At 41.5% G+C, this 21,970-nt stretch overlaps 3 protein-coding genes across 4 annotated transcripts; 1 reads left to right on the plus strand and 2 right to left on the minus strand.

The window, feature by feature from the left end:
* Positions 1-3,553: 3,553 nt before the first annotated feature.
* LOC110907853 (protein IN2-1 homolog B-like) lies at positions 3,554-4,522 on the minus strand (the record flags this gene model as incomplete). Its single annotated transcript, XM_022152774.1, has 4 exons — positions 4,472-4,522; positions 3,863-3,961; positions 3,679-3,781; positions 3,554-3,597 (listed from the first exon to the last, which is right to left on the minus strand). Coding segments are annotated over exons 1-4 (297 nt in total), but the record flags the coding sequence as incomplete, so codon positions are not given.
* Positions 4,523-5,250: 728 nt separating this feature from the next.
* On the plus strand, positions 5,251-7,756 carry LOC110904982 (4-hydroxy-3-methylbut-2-enyl diphosphate reductase, chloroplastic). The gene is made up of 10 exons (XM_022150843.2): positions 5,251-5,586; positions 5,685-5,881; positions 5,974-6,153; positions 6,245-6,376; positions 6,457-6,531; positions 6,620-6,725; positions 6,901-6,995; positions 7,084-7,269; positions 7,346-7,432; positions 7,524-7,756. Exons 1-10 carry the CDS (start codon positions 5,361-5,363, stop codon positions 7,587-7,589), a joined length of 1,350 nt encoding a protein of 449 aa, XP_022006535.1. The 5' UTR covers positions 5,251-5,360; the 3' UTR covers positions 7,590-7,756.
* Positions 7,757-8,220: 464 nt separating this feature from the next.
* On the minus strand, positions 8,221-11,656 carry LOC110904983 (glutathione S-transferase L3). Of its 2 annotated transcripts, none has more exons than XM_022150844.2 (10): positions 11,342-11,656; positions 11,144-11,215; positions 10,846-10,906; positions 10,473-10,559; positions 9,919-10,017; positions 9,736-9,838; positions 9,579-9,655; positions 9,288-9,395; positions 9,037-9,117; positions 8,221-8,434 (listed from the first exon to the last, which is right to left on the minus strand). In XM_022150844.2, exons 1-10 carry the CDS (start codon positions 11,533-11,535, stop codon positions 8,423-8,425), a joined length of 894 nt encoding a protein of 297 aa, XP_022006536.1. In that variant the 5' UTR covers positions 11,536-11,656; the 3' UTR covers positions 8,221-8,422. The 2 variants fall into 2 exon arrangements, with proteins under 2 accessions (XP_022006536.1, XP_035839368.1); XM_035983475.1 differs by having other exon boundaries at positions 10,825-10,906; positions 11,342-11,655.
* Positions 11,657-21,970: the final 10,314 nt, after the last annotated feature.

Below are 21,970 nucleotides of genomic sequence, written 5' to 3' on the forward strand. Positions count from 1 at the left end.
AATAATACTTTTACTTACGGCTTTTGGTAAATTATAATCGTATTCGGTTGGAAGCTAGTAGAAGGTAAATACTCTTAACTTATTTTTAGTTTTAAAACTTGGGGTATGGCGAATACGCCTCTTGGAGCGGGTATTATATAAATGAGCCGCCTATGATTGCTCATAAATATAAGAACTCGGTTTAATCCGTTTTACTTTATAATTGAAACAATTTGGGGTTATTGGTACCGTGTCTGGGCGTCCCGACTCATGAACTATTATGGCCATACGGAATAACGTGCGGGGCTAGGCATACCGACTGTAAGACATGTTTATTCAACTTTGGTGTGTACCCTTAAACATTATAGCACTGAAAATGATTGAGTCTGATCTCTGGTTCCCATTGTATGACAAGTATGTAAATCTGATGACAAGATAAAATCCAAAGAAATATTAAATGATTACCTACGGGTTTTTTCTCAATATATATATATATATATTAAACTCTTTTTGAAAATCTGTTTTCAAAACGAGTCAGTTAATTGTATTTACCAGGGAAAGCTGACGTATTTTCAAAAGATTGAACCGCAGGTACCGAACCTTATAATAGGCTGGGAATCCGAGTCGGCTAGAAGAAAGGCTATGGAATTTGCAACTCCTCAGCTTAATAACCATGATGTCTAAAGCTCTTTTTATTTCGATCATGTCTGTGGGCTTATACTGGAACGCTTGTACAACTTTTATATATATTCAAGCTTTTATTGAAATGAATATTTTTACTCAAATACTTCCATTGCATTATTATTTGTGATACTGTTATCCAATCGCCACGACCTATCTGGGCCCACCAGGAATCGGGGTGTGACAACAACAACCACCGCCCCATCATCTATAACCACTGCTCAAGAGTAGGAAAGGAGTCAGATTTGTCGAAATTTTCTTGAAATCGAGTCAGATCTACTGGTTATTGTTGAAATCGTGTCAGCTCTGTTAGTTCTTGTTGAAATCGACGGCATCCCATCGTTGGAAAGGCGTGTGGCGACGGTTCTAGGGGTGGTTGTTGGAGGTGGTGCAACCAAATTCATCCTAACTCATTATCAAATTCATCCCCAATTCCCACTTAATTTTTGCTTCCAAACATCTCATCGATGTGTTCTCCAAGTTAAAATTTTACTCAGGTACAATTATCATAATTGTGTTAGACATTGGTTGCTTAATGGTTTTGACAAGAATGTTTGATACCAGAAGTTAATGCAATAAGTTTTTATTTTAACTATGAATTTGATTATTGATCAATCTGTGGTGGATGATAGGGGTGTGCAAAAAAAACTGAATTAACCGAATCATAACTGAATTAACCGATAAAACCGAACCGAAAAAACATAATCAAATAAAAAACCGGTGGGTCGGTTAATGGTTTTTTTAAAAACCGAATGTAGCGGGTCGGTTATGGTAATCAGTGTTTCCATACCCACCATAACCGAACCGAACCGACATGTAATAAATCTTTGTAGGATTTAGGACTTTTCACCAATTTTTTAATATTTGATGTTTTTTATTAAAGATTTTTAGTATTTACAGGTTATTTCATATCGTTTTGCAGTTTTGGTTGAATGTTTATTTGAATTTATGAAAGAGTTAATTGCTCGGATGGTCCCTGTGGTTTCAAGTTTTTTCACGTTTAGTCCCCACCTTTTGAAAATAGCAGGTATGCTCCCTATGGTTTGTCATTTTATTACTCGGATAGTCCCTGAGTAGATGTCAGTTAATTTGAAAATAACAGGTATGCTCCCTATGGTTTGTCATTTTGTTACTCGGATAGTCCCCAGAGTAAATGTTGGGGGACTATCCGAGTAACAAAATGACAAACCATAGGGAGCATACATGCTATTTCCAAAAGGTGAGGACTTAACGTGAAAAAACGTGAAACCACAGGGACCATCCGAGCAATTAACTCTTTATGAAATATATCACATCACTTTATTTGAATATTCAGTGTTAATATTATAGATTATATGTATTTTTAATACTATGTAATATACTAACATATACAAATATGCAATAACAATTTTTCATGTTAAAAAATTAACATATTTTAAGCTAGGCTAAATACACGGTTAACCACCCACAACCGACCCATTATAACTATCAAAACTGATTAACCATAACCGATCGGTTATGGTTATGGTTATCCATTAACCGACATAGCGGTTATGGTTATCGTTTTAGGTCAAAACCGACCCATGCACACCCTAGTGGATGATATAACGGAGAAAGGTAATCGGTGATGGTTGCGTATACCGTCGGGTCTTTAGGTTATTTTATTTTAACTCTGAATTTGATTATTGATCAATCTGTGGTGGATGTGTACAACCGAGAAAGAGTAATTGGTGGTGGTTGCGTATGGCCGGCGAGTCTGTAGGTTAGGGTGAGCGAGGGAGTTTAGAGAGAGCGTGTGTGTAGCGGTTTATATTTTTTAGTTTTGTACAAAATAGTCCTTGAATAGAAGTTCTTTACACAATAGTCCCTTGAAATGTGCAATGACAAGAATGCCCTTATGTGCAAAGGTAAAAATCTAACTGGGTTAGGGCTAAAGGACATAACATGCAGGATTTTGAAACGTTAAGTACAGAACTCATCAACTTTTACACCAAAGGACGCCGTCTGAAAAAAGATGTTAACATAAAAGACAAAACTTGAAATTTACTTTTGTATAAATATATAATCTACCATAAAATTGTAGCATATTAGAAAAATAGATTAAACACAATAACTTAGTTTTATTTTGTCAATAGTATGTTGCACAAATAACCTATGTAACATATTATTCTTAAATATCCAATGGAACCAATCTTTCTTGTACATGCAATGTTCTTGCATCCATGGCGTGACTGAAGTCTGAATCGCAAAACCTGAACCTTATGATGAAGACTGCATGGTCACAAACACACAATACTTAGAAGAATAAACATGCTATTAGCGTAGTTAGTTATTGGTTTATATCAACTTGGTGAACACAAACTTAAGACATGAGACTGTCAATCGGTACCAAATAACGTGTTCTGTAGCTCTCTACAAGTTCCTTTGGATCCCGCCTTGTATGGTTAAAATCATTGTTTTTGTTCATTTCCTGCAAGAGAAATCAATGGCGATAAGAGTTTTGTAAAGAAAAGCCGGTTGACTAACGTAGATGTGATTTCTTTTTTTTCTACAAAAGACTTGAACCAAAAGCACTAGACTTGAAAGTACAACAAATCTTGCATACACTACAAATTGTGAAAGCGAGAGTAGCACCTCGATCCAGGCTGCAAGTTTTGGCCGGCCCACTTTAATATCGTATTTTTTTACATCTAGCAAGTACGGCTGAAACCTTTCGATGAAAGGAGCATAAGCTATATCTACCTGTACATGCACATATATGTGTTCGTAAACAAGGGCGTAGCTTTCAAGGGGCCGGGAGGGGCGCCCGACCCCCCGAACTTTTCGCTCAGTAGTGTTATGTATGTGCGTTTCGTGTAAGGTTTTTTAGGTATATACGTTTTCGACCCCCGGTTTTATAAAAAAAATTACTTATATAGAACTTGGAAAGAGCCTTCTCTATATAATCAAATGCAGCAGCTGTTGCAATTATTGAAGACCATGTTATATGTTGTTTTTTTTAATATAGAAAGATGATAAACAAAGTGATAGTTAAGATACCAGCATCATCAAACCCGTCTCCTTTTAATGAGGTGGTGACGGATTTATAGAACGTATTAGTGTATGAAAGCAACTCTTCTCCAAACTCTTGCTTGATAGTGTCCTATATATTGTAGTTCTATAGTTATAATTAACAAAATATATTAATTCCTTTCAAAATTAAAACCATAATATGAAACTTTACATCTGGATAAAATGACGGTCCTTCAAAGTTGGTGTCAATATACTTGATGAGATCAAGACTTTCTCCCTTGACCTCATTGTTGTGTTCTAAAGCTAGCACCTATGACATAAGAACACACCACATGCAAGTTATTCTTATCGACATATCACAAATAGCATTTTTTCGAAGCATTAACTTAGTGGTTTGTACTAAGTGCATTTTTGGTTGATTTTCTCAAAATCAGAGTTGTATCCGATTGAATTATTCGGGTGAACCACCAAGATAATTTGATCTGAGAGTGATTACATGCCTCTCTGATCATCCGGCAAACTGAAATTCCCCAACAGGTGTTCTCAAAGTCCTTAAGGATGCCGATGAACAATTGCAAGCTGAAAGGCTGCAGCTGTTAAAATACAAACATAATTACTCTCTGCTATGCATACAAAGATATCATACCAAGCAATAAGGGGCCAATGAACGATGTGAATTGCTTAACTGGTGGAATAGACAGCCTCAATATTACTCTCCTTCTTGAAATAATCAAAAGGATTCTGAAGCGTGGAACAACCTTATTAAATGTAAAGGCAGAGAAATAGAAGGTTTGCTGTATGCAAGATCTATGTTCCGTACTTTTGTACTTTCTAATTTTAGAAACTTGTAATCATACTCTATTTCTTTCATTGTAATCCGAGACTTCGATCATAATGGAAATTCATATTTTATACACATGTACATTCATACTTAATTGCTATTAATCAATTATCAAATACGTGTTTTTATGCGAAACCAAGACATACAATCGAGTTTATACAACATTCGTACATACTACGCACTTGCACGTACTCACAATACGCTTAAAATACATAAATCATGTAAAAATATAGAGTAAAGTTATTTTGCTCTCTGTCATCAAAATAACTACTTTCCTCCAATAGTTTCAATTTGTTTTTTTTTCTCCTTGTAATTACTCAATTCTTTGAATAACTTCCCTCACACTAACACCATCTAAATTATGGGCATGTTTGGCTTAACTTATTGCTGACTTTTCTAAAAGTCCTTTTGGCAAAAATAAGTCAGGAAATCCTGACTTTTGCCTTCAAAAAAGGACTTTTGCCCTTAAAATGGAAAGCCAAACACTTCTCAAAAGGACTTTTACCCCTTCAAAAGTCTTTTTTTCTTCAAAATAAGGAACCCCAAACACCCACTATATTATAAATATATACAGAAATTAAAATAGTGTTTTAAATATTAAAATAATATATCTAGTTTCTAATACTTTTATTATTTTTTTTACTTTTAATTATACATATATTAATTGTTTTTGAAATAAGAAAAGTCTAGATATGATTAACGTGGCATAAAAGAAGCCAGGGATTATTGAAAGCAGAACTGGACCGTTAATTCGATGACAAAAGACGCCAAAATTTAAATGAAAATAACTAACTGAAAAACCAGGAACACGAAACTAAATTCCTCTCGCCTTGGAAATACACAAACACTGACTTAGTCACTTACTGAAATGGCATCGCTTCAACTAACCCCTCTCCCAACAGGATGCAGGAACCCTCTCTCTGTCCGCTGCTCCTCCGGGGGAGGTTCTTCTTCCTCGCCATCATCGGTTTCCATTCCTTCCGATTTTGATGGCAAGGTCTTCCGGCATAACTTGACCAGAAGCGACAACTACAACCGCAAAGGCTTTGGCCATAAGAAGGAGACTCTCCAGCTCATGACTCAAGAATATGCCAGTACGTACTGCCTATTTTATTTTATTTTTCGCTACCCATAAATAAATAAATGTTTCTTTCTTTAAGTGTAAGCTAATTTATTTATTTATCATAAACAGGCGACATCATAAAGACCTTGAAGGAGAATAACTATGAATATACTTGGGGAAATGTTACTGTAAAGCTTGCAGAAGCATACGGCTTTTGCTGGGGCGTTGATCGGGCCGTCCAGATTGCTTATGAAGCCAGGAAACAGTTCCCTGGTGACAAGATATGGATCACAAACGAAATTATCCACAACCCAACTGTTAATAAGGTTACTTGGTATTAATTCTTCATTTTCATTTATTAGAGCAAAGCTTGTTTGTTGTATGTAATAACTGTGAATTCTTCTGCTATATATGTTAGAGGCTACAAGAAATGGAAGTTAAAGATATCCCCATCCAGGATGGTGAGAAACAGTTTGATGTTGTTGATAAGGGCGATGTTGTGATTCTGCCTGCTTTTGGAGCCGCCGTAAGTGAGATGTTGACATTGAGTAACAAACAAGTACAAATAGTCGATACGACGTGCCCGTGGGTGACTAAGGTATTCTTATTTGCTTACTTGCATACCATTAATCATCTTCTTCTTCCAAGTCTTACATACATACATACATACAATTTATTCTATTCTTAAGGTGTGGAATATTGTAGACAAGCACAAGAAAGGAGATTACACTACAATAATTCATGGTAAATATTCCCATGAGGAGACAATAGCAACAGCTTCTTTTGCAGGAAAGTATATCATTGTGAAGAACATGGATGAAGTAAGCTTACTGCCTGCCTGCCTGCCTGCCTGCGCTTCTTTTTTTGGTTAACTAACTGCCTGGTTTCTTACTTAATCCAGGCGACATATGTGTGCGATTACATTCTTGGTGGCAAGCTTAATGGATCTAGCTCAACCAAGGAAGCTTTTACGGAGGTGATCGATGTCTTCTTTTTGATCCGCCCGCCACTTCTTTCTTTTTCATTTCCCAAGTCTAATTAATTAAAGTTTTCAACTTGGGCAGAAATTCAAATTTGCAGTTTCTAATGGTTTTGATCCGGATAAGGATCTTGTCAAAGCTGGTGTTGCGAACCAAACTACAATGTTGAAGGGGGAAACAGAGGAGATAGGTATGTTGTTACCACTAAAAATGTATTAATTAGGATGTATTTCATTTTACTAAAACATAAAACGAATCAACCCGTCATAAGTAAAAAGGTCATATTAGACGAGATATGTGTTGAAACTTAATCATGAATTCATCAGATTATACGGCTAAAAGTCTCATACCGTTGTTATTTTCAGGGAAGTTACTAGAGAGAACTATGATGCAGAAGTTCGGAGTAGAAAATGTCAACAAACACTTCTTAAGTTTCAACACCATCTGTGATGCTACTCAGGCAAGTTTTCATAGTTTCTTTTATTCATGTAACCAAGTTTAGACATTAATGTCTATATATATCCAAACAATATTATCCATCTTTCTAGGAGCGACAAGATGCCATGTATAAATTGGTAGATGAGAAGTTGGATCTTATGTTGGTAGTCGGTGGGTGGAACTCAAGCAACACCTCACACCTACAAGAGATTGCAGAGGAACGAGGCATTCCATCTTATTGGATCGATAGTGAACAGAGAATAGGTCCTGGAAACCGAATAGCTTACAAGTTGATGGTAAGTTCCACCTCTGGTCCATATATAATCGCTCCGTTTATGATTCGTTTCCTTAAAATATGTGTCACTGTGACAGCATGGTGAATTGGTCGAGAAACAAAACTGGTTACCCAAGGGCCCTATCACGATTGGTGTCACATCTGGCGCATCTACTCCTGATAAGGTAACTCGTCACTATGTTTGGGTTATTTATAATAACAGGGTACAAGTTATGATTGCTTTGAGTGCTTGGTTTTCATATGTTTCATCCACAGGTTGTTGAAGATGCTCTACTGAGGGTATTTGAGATCAAACACGCAGAAGCCTTGCAAGTGGCATAGATTAGGGGTACGAAGCTAGCAGTCATGTAGTATAGTATAGTTTAATAAGTTATGTTGCAGCTTGCATCTCTATATATCTACAAATACATGATGTATATGTATGTATAATACGAAACCACATGTTCACTACACAACCTTTAAATGTTGCCACCCAGTTTGTCTTTGAACATGGTTATTAGGGGTGTGCACGAATCGGTATTGGCCAACAAAAAACTAGTGTACATTAAAACCCAAATTTGAATAACTTCCCTCACACTAACTTCCCTTACACATTAAGCAAATGCTCATCCTTACTGTCAAGCTTTAATTTCCCTCACACTAACTTCGGAACATGGTATTTACCGGTGTTTAACCGTAAATACTGGTACCATACCGGTACCGAAAAACATGGAAAATAGAAACCGGTACCCGGTACCAAATGCTCATCCTTACTGTCAAGCTTTAATTTCCTTTGTAAGTAAGCGGTCCACGATGATAGTTTGTTTGGTTTATTTTTGTGATGGTTTGTTTACTTTATAGAATAAAAGAAGGTAAATTAATGGGCTTTACAAACATATCACCTACTGTGCCTAGAATATTTAGTGTTTTTACGGGTTTGATAAACATAATTAAATAATAGATGCATGTTGTATAAATGTATAATCGACCACAAAATTGTAGCATATTAGAAAATAGATTAAACATAATAACATAGTTTTATTTTGTCAATAGTATGTTGCACAAATAACCTATGTAACATATTATTCTTAAATATCCAAAGGAACTAATCAGGTCTTCTTGTCCATGCAATGTTCCTGCATCCCATGGCGTGACTGAATCGCAAAACCTGAACCTTATGATGAAGACTGCATGATCACAAACACGTGATACTTAGAAGAATAAACATGCTATTAACGTATTTAGTTCCTAGCATAGTTATTAAAAGCGTTAAGCGCACTCAAGGCGCATAGGCCTTTCCTGGGGCCTAGGCGCAAAGCGCAAAAAAAGCGCGGGCCTGAGAAAAAAAAAGCGCACAACAAAAAAAACATAAAATATTTTTATATAATAGAAAATTAATACTATTCTTCAAATAAAATAAACTAAAGCTATTATATAACATTTAATATCGTCTATTTATTACCAAAAGTTATAAAATGCTAGTTTATTAGTGTAGAAAAGTAGTTTCGTTAGATAAAAGTAGAAATCTAGCTAGAATCCTTTCAGAATTTAGAGAATTTGGCCGAAAACTCTCAAGAATCTAGGAATCTCGCCGGAACCTGCGCATGAACCATCACTTGGAGAATTAAAGCGCAAGAGCCTTGACTTAAGGCGCAATTGCCTCGCTTCGCTAGGAAATTGGGCCTAGGCGCAAGAGGCGATGGCTTTTAACAACTATGGTTCCTAGCTTATATCAACTTGGTGAACACAAAAACTTAAGACATGAGAGTATGAGACTGTTAATCGGTACCAAATAACGTTTTCTGTAGCTCTCTACAAGTTCCTTTGGATCCCGCCTGGTTTGGTTAAAATCATCGTTTTTGTTCATTTCCTGCAAGAGAAACCAACTGCGATAAGAGTTTTGTAAAGAAAAGCAGGTTGACTAACGTAGGTGTGAATTGTGATTTCTTCTTTTCTACAAAAGACTTAAACCAAAAGCACTAGACTTGAAAGTACAACAAATCTTGCATACACCACCAATTGTGAAAGCAAGAGTAGTACCTCGATCCAGACTGCAAGTTTTGGCCGGCCCACTTTAATATCGTATTTTTTTACATCTAGCAAGTACGGCTGAAATCTTTCGATGAAAGGAGCATAAGCTATATCTACCTGTACATGCACATATATGTGTTCGTAAATACGCAAATGGATCATAAATAGGCATGCATACGCAATATGTTTTCAAGAAAACAGAAACCTTTATAGAATATAATGAAGACAGCTATTAACCAACATCAGCAGTTGAAGCAGTTGCAAATAACTGTAATTCGGTTAGGCGTTCATCATACTTACCAGGCTGAATTGACCTAGAAAAAATGGGCCATCATCGAACTTGGAAAGAGCCTTCTCTATATAATCAAATGCAGCAGCTGTTGCGATTATTGAAGACCATGTTATATGTTGTTTTTTTAATATAGAAAGATGATAAACAAAGTGATAGTTAAGATACCAGCATCATCAAACCCGTCTCCTTTTAATGAGGTGGTGACGGCTTTATAGAACGTATTAGTGTATGAAAGCAACTCTTCTCCAAACTCTTGCTTGATAGTATCCTATATATTGTAGTTCTATAGTTATAATTAACAAAATATATTAATTCCTTTGAAAATCAAACCATAATATGAAACTTTACATCTGGATAAAGTGACGGTCCTTCAAAGTTGGTGTCAATATACTTGATGAGATCAAGACTTTCTCCCTTGACTTGATTGTTGTGTTCTAAAGCTGGCACCTATGACATAAGAACACACCAAAGGCAAGTTATTCTTATCGACATATCACAAATAGCATTTTTTCGAAGCATTACCTTAGTGGTTTGTATTAAGTGCATTTTTGGTTTTTTTTTTAGTTAAGAATTTAGCATTTTTATTTCATTCCAATCATCAGGACAAATTACATAAGGATAGCAGGTTGACGAGCAACAAACTGCGCCGCCATCCCTTTCTGAATAGAAAACCCTAATCTACTAAAAACAAAGCCTCGCCCCTGAGGGGTCGAAAAGTTGCTGTGGACCACGCGCTGAACTCTAGACAAGAACCGAACTGCCTCCGGCGCCAAGGAGCCGAACGTGTCAAACGCCAGGGGGCAAAGGCATGCCGATTTTTGGTTGAACCAAACTTAAAAGACTGTAAATCAAACTGTATGCACAATCATGTAGAAAGCATAAAACTTTTGCAAGAGAATCACCTTGTTTGCAGGGTAAACCTTCTCCTTGTACCAATCTGGTCTGTTCTTTAGATCAATTGGAACCAGTTTAATCTTTTCCTGCAATCCCTGTACACAGTTTAAACACAAATTATGAATATTCCATAATCATCCAAGGGAGCTGATCCATAAGAGGTCGGATGAGAGTTAATATTTCCATCTAATACATACAAAAAAAAAAACAATCTCAAATATAAATGTCACTATGTTTAGAGATAACATAGCAAAGAGTATGTTGATATTAGATGGTCCAAAATGCGTTTTTCATCCAATCTTTCTTGTGGATCAGCTCACATTATAAAATTAATTTTCCCAAGACGGATTTTTAAGTAACGATATGAGAGAGAGGGAGAGCCTTGCAGTTGCGGGTAATCCACACACGTTGTGCATACGGGCAAGTGTAAGATATGTACAACCTAACCAAACCAAAAAAATCCAAGCTCTTGGTTAGAAAATCAACAAATTTCAGATAATTAGCTAAGAATGCATATATCTAAAACTGTAACCAGAGCAAATACAGCTTGAACTAAAATAAAACGAGCTCCGATACCGAGTCCGGACTATGAACTATTTTGGGAGAATAGACCACCTAAATAAGTTAGTTTCATTCAGGCATTTCAACAAACAGCTGTATGAGTATGAGTTATAACTACCTAGTAGTTCCATCGAAAACCGAAGGTGGTTCGGAAGTAGAATCAAGAGCTGGTGGAAGATCCTCTTGCACACTTTCAACAACCAACAAAATCAAAATCAAAACAAACATCAGCAACAGATAGTCTACAATCATGCTTCAAATACAACATAATCCCTTCGTCCCAACTGCTTACAGGAGAGAGAGAGAGGTGACTTACTTAGTAGCCATTGTCGTTGCTAGAACTAACAGATTACTATGATGCCTTTTGTGGTGAAATGATGTTAAGGGGGATTTGGGGGAGATAGATATATTGTTACGATGAGAGAGAAGAATGGGAACATTCGTTGGTGGCGGAGAGTGAGATTGAAAGTGATGATGATGGTAGCAGCAGCTTAGATTTAACGCAGCCATTTTGGTGATTCGATAATGGTGTAGCAGGAAACCGTATCTGGCTGGTTCTGATGACTTTGCCTTCGTGTGTGAACCTCGTTGATCTCAAGCCGTTATTGTTCCGTGATTACTTGACACCTTAGGCTGTTTGGCAAAAAGGTTAAATGTTAAACATTAAAAGGTCTGAACCATTAAGAGGTACTATAATGCTTAATTGTTTAGAGACAAATGTCTGACTTATTCAGATTATAGGTCTTAACCATTCAGACTTAGGGGCTATTTTTTTACCTCTTAATGAGACTCTTAATGGTTCAGATTTCTTACTGGTTCAGCACTTCATGGTTCAGACTGTTTGTTTCGCGATCAGATGTCTGAATGGTTCAGACATTTGCCTCTGCATGGTTAAGTATTATACTTAGCTGCTTGGCAACATCTGAATGGTTAAGTGTTGAACCAGTAAGAGGTCTGAACCATTAAGTGTTGAACCAGTAAGAGGTCTGAACCATTAAGAGTCTAATTAAGAGGTAAACAAACAGCCCCTGAGTCTGAGTGGTTAATACCTCTAATCTAAATTGGTCAGACATTTGCCTCTAAACGGTTAAGCATTATACTTGCTCTTAATGGTTCAGACCTTGAAGAGGTATGGTCCCAATTCCCTGCCTACATGGCAGGGACCACACCACTTTTGAGCATACAAGGCGTCCACATCAGCGTAGCAATCCAGAAGCTTCTAGAAACTTCTGGAAGACTCGCAGCTGGCACCAAAGATGCTCTATCCGACATAAAGGACAACACGTGTAACCATACGCAGAACGCCACATAGGCCTGCGACAAATCAGGGAGCAGGGCTGACGACGCCAGTACGAGGTATCCAGCGTGGACAAATATAACGACGCCACGTGTACCACTACACCTGCCGTGACAGAGCAGACCAAGAGGATATTCTTCTTGGTCGGACAGCTGGCGCGCGCCCACAGCTGGCACAGCTGCTCCTTCCTTCTTCACCCTCCGGCTATAAATAGGACCCTTCATCATTCAAGTTCAGGATCTTTACTCTCCATACTCACTCTATACACACACTGTTTATTTCCTCTCAAAACAGTACTTATTCTCACGCCGGAGCCTGGTTAAGAGGGAAAATCCCCTTCTCCCCTCTTAACGAGACTAACGGTGTTTACTGTTTTGCAGATCTCCAGCCATTGTTACGAGCAAGAAAAGAGGTTGAACCCCTCAGACGAAATAACCCCATTGATTATCCTTGTGTTAACCAGTGTTTCAACATTGGCGCCATCCGCTTTTTGCAAAACCAATCTCATCTCTTTTCTCTATTGACAAACACTCGTCAAAATGGCTGAACAAACTCCCTCACACCCAGTCGACGGAGAAGTTTCTTCCTTTGAACTAGTTTCGGACACAGCACACGTCCAAAGGAGTCAAAGGAACGAAACCATCCAAGAGGGGCAACTGAACAATGATTTTCCTCCTATCTTTGGGAGTGTGTCTAGGGTCGTTAACCAGACCACAGCTGGACCCACTTTCCAAACACCACCAGCAAGAATCACCACTCAAACCACAAATGGAGCTGTTTTCCAAACGCCAACAGGGGTATTGCACCAAATACCCCCGCCGATGCAGACTCTAAGCCATGGAGCAGGCCCCTCTGCTCCATCGGAACAAGCACAACTCAACTACTCTGCACTTTTAGGGCTACCAGAAGGGAAAACTCTGGCCTCCTGGTACGCCGAACAGATGGCGTCCATAAACCTCGTTTACACGCAGCTCAGCGCACAACAAGCTCTGCTCCAAGCGCAAGCTAACCAAACAGCATTCGTAACTCCACAACCAAGGTCTCTGAGCACACACACGGCTCAGCAGACTAGCGCGTGGAACTTACGTCCAGAGAAAGGACCGGTGCAAAATGTAAGAAGACCCAGCGCGCATGACACGCGCGATACCTATGCTGAAACAGAAAGCAACTTCGTACAAAACTCCAATCTACAACGAAGACCAATCCAAACCCGCTTAGGCGCGCGCAACATGAATACAGAATGGGAAGAAGAAGAAGAGGACCCAACATACAAGGAAGAAAACTCGGTGTTTAGCAGGCTTCATCCGGAACACGAAGCATACAAACCAACCAAGCGCGCAGGGTACAACCCAAAAGCAGAGCATGATTACACCTTGAGCTATCGTCCCGAGGACATGGCTGAAAATTCAAAATTCATCAGAGAAATCGCCTGCGCCGCGATCGACAAAACGAAGTTACCACACAACGTGGGAAAATACAACGGGTTGACAGACCCAGATGATCACCTCCAGGTGTTTAAGGGTGCAGGAGCAACAGGTGGATGGAACTTACCAACCTGGTGCCACCTGTTTGCTCAAACATTCGTCGGCGCAGCACGCATTTGGTTCGACAATTTACCGGCAGGTAAAATCAAGTCATGGGTCGATTTCCGAGAAAAGTTCCTAGCACACTTCTCTCAGCAGCGAAGACAAGCCAGAGACCCCGGCGACTGTTTAAACATATGGAGAAAAGACTACGAAAGCGTAGAAGACTTCATTACAAGGTACAACAAAGAATGTTTAGAAATCGGAGATATACCAGAAAAGATGATGCGCGCTCACTTCATGCGGGCAGTCAAGTGTGACGATTTGGTTAAAAGAATCAAAGGGCGAGACGGAGGACCCAAAGATTGGGAAACCTTCATAGAAGCAGCCAAAACCATTGTGCAGACAGACAGACAGTTGACCGGTGACGACCACCGTCAGCGCGCACACAACCACAATGATCGACACAACAGAAGGGGCAGAAATCAACCCTGGAAGGCTTCTGGGCACAGAGAAAGAAGTCCTCCAAGGGAAGACGCACGCCATACAATCAACCAAATAGCCCATCGAAAAGAAGTGAAGCGAGAAAACAGAGAAAAGCAGTGGACTCCACTGACCAAAACACCCTCTGAAGTCCTAGCTACAGAAAATCATCAGTTCAAACCACCCTTACAGATGCGCAACAAAAGGGGACAAGACCCAAATCTCTTCTGTGAATTCCATAAAGATACGGGCCACTTAACCGACGACTGTTTCAGTCTAAAGCAAGAAATCGAGAGAGCCCTGAGAGATGGAAAGCTCACTCATTTGGTCAAAGGCGGAAAGCGCGATTACCGCCAAATACAAAGAAGAGATGAGGGGCCAGATAACAAAAAGCTCAGAAAGCTAGAAACCCACATGGTGCAGGGAGGTCCACGAAGACCAAGGAAAAACTACAACAAGCGCGCGCAGGATGATTCATGGCGCGAAAAGCAAGTTATTTTTCCAGTTGTTAGAGGAGGTCCGAGAGAAAAGCGACCGATAGTCATCCCAGGGGTGATTGGCCACTACCAAACAGATTACATCTTCATTGATCCGGGGAGCACCGCGGATATCATATATGAACAATGCTTCAACCAATTTGATCAAGAGGACAAGGCGCACTTAGAGCCAGTCGATTATCCACTAATTGGTTTTTGCAACGAAGCCGTCTTTCCCCTAGGGCAAATATCATTCCCGGTGTTGCTTTCAGACGGGAGGAATTCAAGGACTGAAGAAGTCACATTCATGGTACTTCCGGCGCACTCAAGACATGACATCCTCCTAGGAAGAGAATCACAGGGAGATTTCAGTATGATCTGTTCTGCACCACACTCCGTCGTAGGATTTCCAACCGAAACAGACATCGCGTTGATATACGCAAGCAAAGAAGTGCTAGCAACAGACGAAATCAGGCCAGCAAAAGCAAGCAAACCAGCACCGCGCATAGAGGCAGAAAAATGGGTATTGAACAACACATACCCAGAACAAACAGTCACCCTGGGGCCCGCCATGTCTGACTTGACGCACGCGGCGCTCAAGAAATTAGTGCACGAAAACATGGACGTGTTCGCCTGGACACCGGCTGATATGGTCGGTGTTCCACGGCACATAGCAGAACACCGTCTAAATGTCTCAGAAGACGCAAAGCCAGTGGTGCACGCCAAACGCCACCTAGGCGACATCAAACACGATGCCATGAAAGAACAAGTGCTAGAGTTGCTAAACGCAGGAATCATCAGAGAAGTCAGGTACCAAACATGGGTAGCAAGCCCAGTAATGGTAAAGAAACCAAATGGCAGCTGGAGAATGTGTGTCGACTACAAGGATCTGAACAAGGCATGTCCCCGTGACTGCTACGCCTTACCAGACATAGACGAGAAAATCGATTCTTTGGCAACATTCCGGTGGAAATGTTTTCTGGATTGCTACAAAGGGTACCATCAAGTTCAAATGGCCGTTCAAGACGAAGATAAAACCGCATTTCGCACGCCAGCAGGCCTGTATTGCTACACCAAGATGCCTTTCGGCTTGAAAAATGCAGGCGCGACATACCAAAGGTTGATGAACGAAACATTCAGTGACGCCATCGGTAAGTACATAGAAGTGTACATGGATGATCTGGTAATCATGAGCAAAGAGGAAAGCACGATGCTGGCGAACATACAGAAGACCTTTAATACGCTGCGCAGCGTAAGTATCAAGCTGAACCCAGCAAAGTGCTCATTCGGAATGGAAGAAGGGAAGTTCTTGGGCTTCATCGTCACAAAGGATGGTTTTAAGGTAAATCCAGAAAAGGTACAAGCAATAGAAAGGATGCCCTCACCAGCAAACATCAAAGACATGCAAAAACTAGCAGGACGATTAGCCGCACTCAATCGTTTCTTAGCTAATCACGCTGCAAAATCCTTCCCATTCATCATGACCTTGCGCACTTGCATGAAGAAAAGCCAGTTCCAATGGACTCCGGAAGCAGAGAGTGCGTTCCGCGAGATGAAAGATTGCCTCATAAGACTGCCAACACTAACCGCACCAAACAAGGGAGAACCTTTGGTACTCTACCTGTCAGCTTCCGACAGGGCAGTCGGGGCCGTATTACTCGTCGATCGTCAAGGTATTCAAACACCAGTTTACTATGTGTCGCGAACCTTGACCGTCCAGAAACTCGGTATGCAATCATGGAGAAGCTAGTCCTTGCGCTGATTCACACTTCAAGACGGCTGCGCAGGTATTTTGCCAATCACGTCATCCACGTGCTAACAAACTACAACATTGGAAATATCCTTGCAAGGCCAGAAGTATCAGGAAGGCTAGCTAAATGGGCAATAGAACTGGGGGGTCATAACGTGGTTTTCAGACCAAGACCATCAATCAAAGGCCAAGTCTTGGCAGATTTTATGACGGAAGTCCCAGATGACAAAGATAGAGAATGTAAAGCGATGGAGAAAGCTGAGAAAAAGCAAATAGAGGAGTCATGGCTGTTGTACACAGATGGTGCATCTAACGAAGATGGAGCAGGCGCGGGGCTAAGGCTGGTGAGCCCAGACAAACATGAATTCACATACGCCATACGCCTGGATTTCAAGAGTACAAACAACGAAGCAGAGTATGAAGCCTTCCTGGCTGGCTTACGATTGGCAATCAAAATGGGGGTCCGACACATCGAAGCGCATGTGGACTCCATGTTAGTAGCAGGCCAAATCAACGGCCAATACGAAGCCAAGGGCGACATAATGGCACTCTATCTCAACTAAGCAAAAACGTTGCTGCAAACCTTCTATCCCTACAAGGTGCACCACATAAACCGAAGCGAAAACAAGCCAGCGGACGCATTAAGCAAGCTCGCATCAACAAGCTTCCAGCACCTAGCGAAGGATGTGCGCATAGAGGTTTTAAGCAACCCATCCGTTCCACTCAGAGAAGTCAGCGTTATCCAGACAGGCACAACGTCCTGGATGACACCGATAATCATGTACTTGCAGTCTGGGATACTCCCAGAAAACAAAGCCGAGACGCGAAAGATCCAATACAAATCAGAGCATTATCAGATAGCGGACGGGATACTGTACCGAAAGTCGTATCTTGGCCCGCTGCTAAGATGTGTTGACGCCGACGATGCAAATTATCTGATCCGGGAAGTACATGAAGGAATCTGTGGTATCCATGCTGGGCCTCGAATGGTAGTGGCAAAAGTGATGAATGCCGGATACTACTGGCCCAGGATGCATCTTGATGCTGTGAAAGAATTGAGAAAGTGCAGTGGCTGTCAGAGACATGCGCCAAAGACCATGCGCCCCAAGAACGAACTAGTACCCGTAACAACCGCATGGCCTTTTCAACAATGGGGCATAGACATGGTAGGTCCTTTCCCAGAAGCATCGGGGGCAGTTAAGTTCATAATAGTCGCGGTTGACTACTTCACCAAGTGGGTAGAAGCAAAGGCGCTTGCATCAACCACATCGGCAGTCGTCAAGCGATTCATATGGGAACAAATCATATGCCGGTTCGGCTTGCCCCTCAGAATCATCACCGACAACGGGACGAACTTTGCAGCAGACGATCTCGAACGATGGTTCAAAGAATTGAACATCGAGCACACCTTCTCTTCGGTTGCGCATCCGCAAGGGAACGGTCAAGTCGAGGCGGTCAACAAAAGCATCGTCGATGGCATAAAGGCAAGGCTTGGTGAGAAACGACGAGGGTGGGTCGACGAACTACCCAGCATACTATGGGCCCATAGAACAATGCCAAAGACAAGCAATGGTGAAACGCCTTTCAGCTTGGTCTATGGGTCTGAAGCTGTGATCTCAGCAGAAATCGGGCTACCATCTCCAAGAATGCTCTCCATGAATCTAATCAACAATGACGAAGAAAGGAGGATCGACCTAGACCTCCTAGAAGAACGAAGGGAGATGGCAGCAATCAACGAAGCCAAATACAAATCAAAGCTCGAAAAGTATTACAACTCCAGAGTCCGAATCTGCACCTTCAATCCGGGAGATTATATCCTAAGAGACAATGAAGCACCCAACGTGGAAAAACCGGGAAAACTGGCTCCCAAATGGGAAGGCCCGTACATAATCGATGCAGTACTCGGCAAGGGAGCATACAAACTACGCACCATCAACGACAAAGAGGTTCCACGAACCTGGAATGCCCAACAACTCCGAAAGTGCTACATGTAATACAACCATGTAATCGTAAAAGGCGAATCGCCAACACATTTACTTAATACAAGAAGTGTTTGGCTACCTTTATTTCATGCAAATTTCTTGTCACAACTGCATTTATTACTTTGGGCGTACACGAAAACATCAATGGCTCGACCATAGGAAACGTTGTAGACCTCCAAGGCTCGTCACAACCAAGTGAACAGCCGGGTCAGAAACACAACCAAAGCCTACAAAACGCCAAAATATAACTTCGTGCCCACATAAACACGAAAACATCGATAGCAGGGTAACTAAACATTGTAATGCTCCAAGGCTGAACACAGCTGAGCTCACACAATAACCTGCAACTCGATCACTTCGTATGTCACATGCAACCGCACATGTTCAAACAACAGAATAAAAATGTTGTAGTAACACAACATCACCTGTCAGCGCCATCATTCATTCGGGACACCTGATCAAAGTAATTAAACATGCACATATTATGACGATAACAAAATTCGCATAACCAATAAAAAGCGATAAAACATTCACAAGAATATCAAGTACACACACCCACAGGTATGCAAAATTGAAATTGTCTTAAACAACCAACATTACAGGCCTATCCATGGCCATACACGGCGCACAGGCCGGAATCCATCGATCAAGTCTGACTGGTGCCAGCACCTCCCGCTGCATCCCCATCTTCCCCCAAGGCTTTCTTCAACAAGGCAACCCCATCTGGTTTTCGAGACAACTTCTGTGCCACCCGGACGACAGCAAAGTCAAGAGTTGAAAACGCCTTGCGCTTAGCAGCATAAGCACCATCACAATCTTCCTTATACAATGCAAAGTGATAATCTTTTTCCTTGTTGATTGCTGCAGCCTTGCCTTCAGCGTACCCAAACTTACGACCGCTATTATAACCCGCTTGGCCCAATTCAAACATGTACGTGGCAAGTTCAGGCGAATTTAGAATACGGTCAGCAAGCTGCATAAAACAAGGCAATCAAATAAAAAATCGCAAAAACAAAAGAACACGAAAGAGCAAAAGAAATTACCAGGGGTACACCACGAGAAAGCAACCATCTGGTGTCAGCAGATGTTTCCTCAGCAAGGAGTTCTGCTGCTTGACTTTCAGCAGTCTTTTCAACAAGAAGGCGCTGCGCAGCCTCACACTCAGCCACCTTCTGCTGAACAAGAACCTCCAACTTATCGATCCGATCAACATACTCTTTCTCTTTTTTCTCGGATGCAACTCGAGCCTGCTGAGCCTCTTCAGCAAGATCTGCTTTTTCACCAGATAACCGCACGATCGCATCACGTTGAGATTGCATCTCAACATTCGTGCGCGCGCACGCGGTTTCCCAATCCTTCTGCTTCTGATCATTCAACAGTTTTTGCTCTTCAAGCTTCTTTTCCGCATCAGCAACCCTCCACTGCAGGCTTTTCTTTTCCGCATTAAATTTTTCCTTCTCTTCAGCAAACAACTTCTTCGACTCCTCAAACTCAAGAGTCTCTTCCCCCATTGACCGCCACTCGCGAAGAATTTCCTGAGAAGTAGCAAAGAAATTAACTCCGGCGCGAACGTGATCGTCCAACAGGGCAAAACGATTGCGGTTCTTCTGAAACATCCTCTCAGCAGGAGGAAGAGACATAGCAAAAAACTCGTGACAATTATTGACATCATTCATCCTGGAGCCCTGGGTAAGGTTCCAGCGCGGGGCATAAGGCAAGTCATCACAAGCTGGATTACCCCAAGAATCAGTAGGGTCATGTTCAAGCTGCGGGCTGCGCACCACGCCAGAAGTAGCCCCACCTCCACCAGGAGGACGTTTGGTATAAATGGTTTGTTGTGGAGTTGTCTCACTAGACTCCATCTCCACTTCAACACCCTTACCTTTATCACCTCCACCGTCACCTCCAGCATCAGCACCTCCTTCAACCACTCCCCCAGTAAAACCTTCACCACCCCTCGTGCTCACATCAACATCGTCACGAGGAGGGGTCAAACCAATTATCCTCGATGGGGGAGAAGCAGGTGGCGTAATTTGAGAAATATCCACCATACGAGGTTTCTTGCCAAACTTGGACGCTGCCATGAAACAGAAATCAAAAACAACTCGAGGAAAACGAAAAGACGACAGGCAAATTAAAGGCCAATTACCAGTAGGAGGGGCGGATGCAGCATAAACTCCTCCAACAGATTCCCACGACCCCCGCTAAAAACACCAAGGTCAATCTCAGATTCAGAAGGTGCTGGGGGGGCTTCCTTGTGAAGTTTTGCTTTTTTAGCAGCAAGAAGAGCAGCGGACTGCTCATCAAGCTTGCGCTTTTGATCCTCGAGGGCTTTTTTCTTCATGTGCTCAGTAAGAGTAGCACTGTCATCAGGATCCGACTGTTGATTCCTTTCACCAACCCCTAGGCCAGGCAACGTATCAGAAACTACCACATAATCTAGACAAGGAAGAGTAGAGGGTCGCTTACGAGAAGAACCAGCAGCTTTACCCTCAGGCTTCTCCTCTCTCCTTCCAGACCTATCAGTCCTCGCCTTTTTTCTTAGCTCCAACTGAGCAGAGGGGTCAGCAGACACCTCTACATCATCATCATCACCGACAACCTCGTGCACGGGCTCAGCAACATCACCATGCGCGGTACCTGCACGCGCGCAATGAGCGGTTAGATCTTCAAAGTTTTTGTCAGAACTTCCACTCGAAAGGACAATGACTTCCCCTCGACCCGAGTCGACAGAGTCATCCCAAACATCTTCACCTAAAGTCTCGTTAGCATATCTACTCAAGCTATCATCGGTGGTCTAACCACGTCGGGTTCCCTTCAGCTTGCTTGGATAGCTTCAACCATGGCACCCGCCGCTTTAGGGTCCAATACATTCAACAAACTGTAGCCAACTGCATATTGGCAACAAAATAAGAAAACATAATAAACATAAAGGAAAATAATTAAAAGGTAACTTATGAAAGAACCATACATTTGCCCCGATGGCTGTACACAGGTTGACCCAGTGGATGTTTGGGCACCCACAACAAACTCATCCCTGCACCAACTAAAGCCATCTCATCCAGCTGAGAAATAGCAGTCGCCTTAGCGGTTATCTTCCTATACCAGTCCTGAGCAGCAAAGTTTTGCAGAACATCCACCTTAGGGATCCCTTGGCTCACATGCCTATACGACATATCTACTGGAATTACACCACGGCGGATGTAAAAGAACTTCTGCTTCCAGTCATGAAGGCTCTTTAACGGCACAGAGCACACCGGAGTAACACACGTTCTCGCTTGAAAAGAATAAAAACCACTGGTGTATGTAACGCTGTAGAAAACGTTAAACATCTCGAAAGTTGGCTCAACACGGTAAGACCTACAGACGTATTCGAAATGGGTAATACGAGGAAGCCCAATCGCATTCACCTGGGAGATATGAAGTCCATAACC

Source organism: Helianthus annuus, chromosome 14 (genome assembly GCF_002127325.2).
Source record: "Helianthus annuus cultivar XRQ/B chromosome 14, HanXRQr2.0-SUNRISE, whole genome shotgun sequence".
NCBI classification, from domain to species: Eukaryota; Viridiplantae; Streptophyta; class Magnoliopsida; order Asterales; family Asteraceae; genus Helianthus; species Helianthus annuus.